Source organism: Mercurialis annua, linkage group LG4 (assembly GCF_937616625.2).
Source record: "Mercurialis annua linkage group LG4, ddMerAnnu1.2, whole genome shotgun sequence".
Classification (NCBI taxonomy): Eukaryota; Viridiplantae; Streptophyta; class Magnoliopsida; order Malpighiales; family Euphorbiaceae; genus Mercurialis; species Mercurialis annua.
In genome coordinates, this window is record NC_065573.1 from 17,741,048 (window position 1) to 17,748,240 (window position 7,193).

The window sequence follows — 7,193 nt, forward strand, 5'->3', positions numbered from 1 at the left end:
GTCCATCTACTAGAGAATACCTCCAAATTTGCAGACCTGAAGCTCGTCGCTTGGATGCTATTGTTGGCCTAGCTTATGATGCATCAACCGATGATTACAAGATTGTTACAGCATTTTATTCTCTCTTCACCGTTGGAATGGATATTCGAGTTTATAGTCTCAAATCCGAGCGCTGGGAGAAAATAAATCAGCAGTTCTCTTACAGCATGAGAACAAATTATCCAGGAATGACCCCTGCCAGTGGGATGCCGCATTGGCTTGTATCTACTGACCGCAATTCTCATAAAGATATGGTTATTTATTTCGATGTAGTAGAGAATGAATTAAAGCAAGTGTTTTTACCCCAAGGGGTACGTGGTTGGTGTCAATTCATCTCGGTTTTACACGGATATATATGTGTGGGCTCTTTCATACATAATCCCGTTATATATGTGATGAAAGAATGTGCATCAAAGAAAGTATGGATCAAGTTAAACATCAATTTCTCTCCTATTGCTGAATACCATTGCCTGGCGCCGGTTGGATTTGCCAGGAAAAATGGAATAATAACGAGGGCAGATGCTAGCGGTTTAGTTATATATTGTCGCAATACAAATCAGTATCGGGCTGTTAAATGTCCAGATAATGATATGCAGTTTAAGATGACAACCTATAAAGAGAGTTTTGAATCCCCTTGTAGATTCTCAGGGGAACATCATCTATATGTGTCTGTACCGTTACATGCTAGTCCACCGAAACCTGCTAGTTTGCCGAAACCTGCTGAAAATGGGGGGACTTGGGAAATTGCCAAGTCTCTACTTCTTGTTTCTGTTTGCATCTTAGGAGCGCATCTGTGTGCTAACAGCAAGGTGGCATCAGATATATGGAGCTCAATAAATAGTTTCCGTCCTCTACCAATGGTCTCGACTTTAAGGCATTTCATAGTAAAAGGGTAAATTTCTTATGTTGTTTTTGTTCTTTTTGGATGATTTGTTTCATTCAGCTCTCTGCTGTGTTTGTGCTATTTTATTTGAAGCTACATTTTGATCTCAAGTATTTCGATCATCGATCTGTTTCACCTTCATCAGTCATCCCATTAGAGGAGTGAGATTTCAACACATTCTCTTGAGCAGTGGATAGAATCTCTCATGAGATGATTCATTCTAGCTTAAGGACTTTTATTTTAGGTGATGGTGTGATGATGAATATTCTCATGAGATGATTATTTTCATAATTTTGTAAATGCTGAATGTAATACTGTAACCTGCTGCTGTTGGCTGTTTTTCATTTTCTTTTATTTTAGCTTTTTGTTTATGGCTACTGTTTTTAATAAAATCGTATTTCATTTCGTTGTAGAATGCTAATTAACCTACATACTTTTTCAGTTTAAACCAAATCTTTTAATGTTTGTAATACTAAAGGGTATAAAAATAACAGCTTTGTAAAATAATTAAAACTGCATAACAAACAGATTCACAGCAGGTCTAACACTGCTAATAATGCAAATAAACCTCTAACAGAATCCCAGCATTCTCTCTTGCTTCAGTGATGGGACATGAACTGTAGGTTTGGCCTTCTTACTTATCAGGGTCTTGACGAAAAGATCGAGACATTAACACTAATGTTCAAAGTTACTTCATAAGGAGCTGCAAAGATATCATATCTTACACCATCCATTTTTGTAGGATCGCTCTGTTTTTCTCGACACACTAGCTGCCGTTTATGAAACAGGAATCCAAATGCAAGAGCAATTACATTCTGTACAAACTTGATGCTTTTTCTATTAGCTTAACACTAACAACACAATTTTGGTAGTCTCAAACATGAATTAGACCTACATCAGAATGACACTAACTTGCATATTCTCTTGACGCCCATCTCTCTTCATACTTCCCCAGCGAGTAAGCTGTGGTGGGCACTTCATTTAAGTAAAAAGGGTCCGGTTCGATTCCGTAATCTGTCAGCGGTCTGTGCTCCAGAATATCATCGTGACTCTTCACAAACTCAGGGATCTCAATCTCCCCTTTTTTGATGTCCTCCCATAGGTACTGGAGACGGTTTACATACTTGATCTTCCAATATAAACTAACAATGGCAAAAACAAAATATAAATAAGAGCAAATCCGCAGGCAAATGCTCCTGGAGCAACATAAAGCGCAACAAGCTACATCCTTATTAGAAGAAAAATCTCCCACAATAATATCCTTTTGATACAAAATACAACGATGTGTTTTTCGAATTTAAAGAACTAGAACATTCTTCAGTACGAATGCATATGCTTCTTGATATTTTAGTCACATAAATTGCAAAATAAAGAATCCATTCTTGCTTCATAGATTCCAGACAACACAGAACGAACATGCAATTATAAACTAATAGTCATTGTAAGAGAACTGTATCAGCAATTTAAATCTGAAGGCAAGAAGCCACTGCCCTTCATTTTACAAAAATTCTTATGTACAATGCTTAAAAGACCTGACGTATATTTGGAAGTTATCAACTGTTTTCTACAGCACAAGGTAAAATGCATTCTTTTTCATAATTTTTCTCTTAGTTTTGCGCTTCATAGAAAATCAGGAAAAATATTATGAAGGTCATATTTGGTCGTGTTGTAAACATTTCACGAACTTCCGCACTAATTTCAAGTGTCAAAGCATCATAAATCCATATGAAAGTTAATCAATAAACTAGATATGACGCAGAAATTAACATTGAGGAACCACTTTTATAATTCTCAAACACGAGGAAACCACTCACCCTCCACTTAAGAAGAACCGACCAAGGGTAGCAAAAAAGAGCCTTGAGCGGAGCCCGGGGTGAACAAAGTACACAGCTTGAAGCCTATCCTTGTAGTCAGCAGGAAGTTCTTCATATATCCACCTCAAGATAGTAACACCAGGAGAATTATCCTCCTTTTGCACAGTACTATGCATGTAAACAATACAGAATCGTCCTTCAGGTAACTCACTGCATATCTTATGAAATATATACTTCTTTAGTCTCTCCCCACTGATAATTTGAGCTGCATACCATAAAGAAAAAAGCACATTACTCTAAAGCACCGGTATCGAATAATAGAAGTAAAGTAATTATATTGTCAATCTCAGAAAGAGAATTTAGACAAATCACAAAATTAAAAGCAAAACTAAATCGATAAATTTCACTCCCATCAATGCTAAAAGATACGGAAGACGAAAAAGAAAGGAGATGAAGAATCATATCTTTCGCTTCAATCATTTTACCTAGAAGGAAGAGAAAAGGAATGACTTTATGTTCTCTAGTTTCACTAATGCAAAGAGAAAGAGAGTAGCTTATTAATTATATCGCATCCACACCCTTGTTTATAATGATGTGATTCAATTATATCAAACTTCAAGAGTAATTTATGAGTTCCGAACTTGCTTTCCACTACAAATCCTCCAATTAAACGAGTATCAAAAGGACACCATTACAGAAGAGATTAGCACCAATAGTTTAAAAACTGCCTCTAAATTTCTTCCATGAAGGCGTATATACAAGCCGACATGGGAAAACTAAAATGTTAAGAACCAAGATAATTACTAACACTTCAAGTAATGCGTTATGTGTGCTAAATTATAAAGAAAACCATAGAATTAGAAACTTTTAATATGACAATATCACATCACACATTATTAATAACTACAATTAAATGCTGCAGGACAAATAAATGTAAGGCAAGAAAAGATAGTTAAATTCAGCAAAGTTAATAGCATAAAGAGGTGGTGGCATAATTTTTTCAAATGCCCTAGGCCTTAATTAAAAATGCAAAAACAACTGATAATCATAGAAAAACATCTAAGCCAAATACAATGTCTCTATCATTGAGAATCAGCTGAATTTTGTTGATTTACATACATAAGGTAGCACGGACATGGAAAAACGGGACACTTGAACACGTAAAGTTTCTTATGTTAAAATTGAAGTTTTGTGTCCGACATGTTTCCACAACGGGAAACAATGATTGCGTGAAGTGTCTGTGCTACCTAAATTCACCATAATAGTCCACTACATGATCAAGCCCATCACAAAACAAATCAAACATACCAAAAATAATGCTCAAAACTGAAACTTTTTGGACAATTTTCCAATAATTAAGGAGCCAATGTTAAACCCAATCATAAAAATTAAGTAATAAAAAGCATAACTCAACAGTTTAAGTAAACCCCAAGAACAGAGTGGTTTAAATTACCGGGAAAGCACTTGCCGACGACAAGAAAGATACGGTTGCCGGATTTATCGGAGCCCTGGAGGCGAAAGAATTGCAAGAGATCGAGATCAGAGAAATCTTCGTCGGGCAAGAGATACTGAGAGCAATCGTGCCAGTTTTCATTATCTTGGTCGTCTATTTCTATTTCTGTTTGATTTGGTTCGGTTAAAAAGGGAGTTGCGTCGATTCCCAAATCGGATGCCAACACAAACACTGAAAAATCATCGTTTATGGTTGAAGTTGTTGTCGATGATGAAGTTGCCATTTGCAGAGAAACTAGTGTTGAGTCGGGAAAGGGGATATAGAGGACTCGAAGTTCAGCGGCAAAAGGCACCCTTTAGCCCCCTAAGGTCAGAGCGAAAGAATTAATAAGACCCTGAGATCGAAGTTGGCTCAATTATCCCCCTGACGTCGTCGAAACTGGCTCAGATCGCACCAACGTTAGTTTTTTCCGTCTAACTGATGACGTGACTGTTAGGAAAAAATTTCAAAAACATCGTTAATGTTTAAAATATTTATCAATTTTATATTTATAATTTTTTTTTAATATTTTCACTCTCTTTTTCATTTATTGAAACAATCAAAACTCAATTAAACACTTCGCAACATAATTAAACGCTTTGAAATTCAATAAAACCAATCAAAATTCAAATAAAAATATTCCGATCAAAAATCTAATAAAAAATCTAATTAAAAAAAGGAACAATATTTTATATTTTATGATTTTCTAATTCACCCGCTCACCGCTACACACCCGCCGGATAACACCTCTATAACTTTCGATAAAAAAATTCCAAACAAAAATTTAAAAAAATAATAAAAAAAAAACGGTATTTTTTTTGACCATTTCCTTTTACCGACCGCCGGAATTTATTTCCGGCGGTCATCCCCGCTCCGCTGTCCTCCCCATGGGAAGACCAAGATTTCTTCTTGTTCTTCCCATGCGTTCTTCCCAACCTGGGAAGAACAGCGGGTGTTCTCTCATGGGAGAACAACCTGTTGTTCTTCCATGGGAGAACCACTGGAGAAGACGCCGGTAAAAATTTTCGGCGGCGGTCATTAAAAAGAATTGATAGCGGAATAAATTCGGAGAAAAAATCGGGATGTTTTATCAAATTTTTGTTTTAATTTTAGTTAGTTTAATTAGATTTAATTAGGTTTAAATTTTGATTGATTTAATTGAATTTTTATTTGTTTAATTAGATTTTCAAAGTGTTTAATTAAGTTTTAATAGTTTTAATAAATATTTTAATTTTAAATATTATTTAATTTTATATTTTAAAATGAAGAAAAGGGTGAAAATGATTAAAAAAATTATAAATATAAAATTGGTAAATATTTTAAACATTAAGAATGTTTTTGAATATTTTCTTTGAGGGCCTAGACGGAAAAAAAACTAACAGAGTTAATGTTTGGTGCGATTTGAACCATTTTGGACAACCTCGGGGTGATAATTGAGCCAACTTCGATCTCATGGTCTTATTAATTCTTTCGCTTTGACCTTAGGGACTAAAGTGAGTCTTTTTCCAAGTTCAGCGTACGTAATTGTTGGAACAAAGGGTCATTTCAACCCGGTACGAAATATCAAATAAGTCCAAATTTGTAAAACCGGATCACTTTTAGCCTATTCTTGGCAAAACCGTCTAATTATTCTTCTGGTCATAGCATGAAAATTATTATTCTGGTTGGCACAAGTCCATTGGTTTAAACTAGAGTTGATTTTGAATCTGAACGAAGCGGGAATCATCACTGTAATCTTCTAGGCTGGAGATTGGGATTCCAAGGCCCATGATGATATGGCATATGGCACTATTGCTGATACGGTGGCAGCGTGCTGGCTAGGACTAGTTCGAGAAATTACAGAAAATAATCCTACAACTAATTGCATTACCAACAGTTTAAACGAGGAATGGTTCTGATCCCGGATGAGCCCAGAAATGCAAAAACAAGTTCTAGGTTCATGTTTGAACATCAGGGAATGCTAAGGAGCAAAGGGACATGGTGCCACAAGGACCGACGACAGCAATAATTAGACTGGCGGCAAGTCCATAACGGGCGGCCCGCCAGAACTCTAGGTTTTTTCCGAGTTAGAATTTCATCGGTTACGTGCCAAAAATAGAAAAAACACATAATTAAGATTCTGTAAATTAACAATAATCAAAATAATTTATTTACCAAAAATTAAAATATCCGGACATGGATCTACAGGCGAGAATAATGATAATCATGGCAAATTACACAAAAATATCAAAAACTCTAATCATGCATCCTAATGAATCATAATCAAAATTAAATGCAAATATGACAATAAATGTGAATATAAGGGCTTTTTAGGGTCTTCAGAAGTACCAATCTGAGTTCTGAGGTCGTTTTCTAGAAATCCGGACGTAGAATCCAGTTTAAATCGTTGTTGCAAAAGTTTGTTCTTAAAAAATATAAGAGTAATAGCTTGATTCGATTGAATTTTATGGCTGGAAATTGGGTGTTTTAGGGTTGGAATATTCGACCTGGGTAAAGAAAATTAGGATTTTTGTATGTATTTTTTTATTAACTGGTCCCCCTCAATCGATGTTTAAGGTTAGTATTTATAGGGTTAAGTTAGAATTAGGGTTAGGGGTAGGTATTTAGGTTAGGTTTAAATTGTATTTTTGGGTTAATTATTTACTATTTTCGGATTAATTAATGTGTGCCATTCAAAAGGCGGAAAATGTTACTTTTGGTCCCTAAAAGTGTTAAAAAGGTCTTTTTAGGGTTCCTAAGGTTAGATTTTGGGTGATTTAGTCCATCAAATCTACAATTTGGCCCATAAACTTCCAAGACATTGTGACAATTACGCTTCATATATTCAAGTTAAAGCAGAGCACTAACATCCAAGTTAAAGCAGAGACATGATGTGATTTGTGACAATTACGCTTCATACATTCAAGTTAAAGCAGAGCACTAACATCCAGCAGGTTTGCTACAACCACTTTCTATTCCTGAATGG

General features: G+C 35.4%; 1 protein-coding gene across 1 annotated transcript; it reads right to left on the reverse strand.

Moving 5' to 3' along the window:
* Nucleotides 1-1,402: 1,402 nt before the first annotated feature.
* Nucleotides 1,403-4,546, reverse strand: LOC126676810 (uncharacterized). The gene is made up of 3 exons (XM_050371102.2): nucleotides 4,190-4,546; nucleotides 2,737-3,001; nucleotides 1,403-2,064 (listed from the first exon to the last, which is right to left on the reverse strand). The coding sequence occupies exons 1-3, from the start codon at nucleotides 4,470-4,472 to the stop codon at nucleotides 1,830-1,832; spliced, it is 783 nt and encodes a 260-aa protein (XP_050227059.1). The 5' UTR covers nucleotides 4,473-4,546; the 3' UTR covers nucleotides 1,403-1,829.
* Between the last annotated feature and the right edge of the window lie 2,647 nt (nucleotides 4,547-7,193).

What these genes read in the sequence shown, in the direction of transcription:
- LOC126676810 (XM_050371102.2), bottom strand. Translation starts at nt 4,472, where the DNA reads ATGGCAACTTCATCATCGACAACAACTTCAACCATAAACGATGATTTT. An exon ending in CGTCGGCAAGTGCTTTCCCG is followed by an intron (nt 3,002 to 4,189) that starts GTAATTTAAACC and finishes TATGGTATGCAG; the next exon opens with CTCAAATTATCAGTGGGGAG. An exon ending in CGGTTCTTCTTAAGTGGAGG is followed by an intron (nt 2,065 to 2,736) that starts GTGAGTGGTTTC and finishes TGCCATTGTTAG; the next exon opens with TTTATATTGGAAGATCAAGT.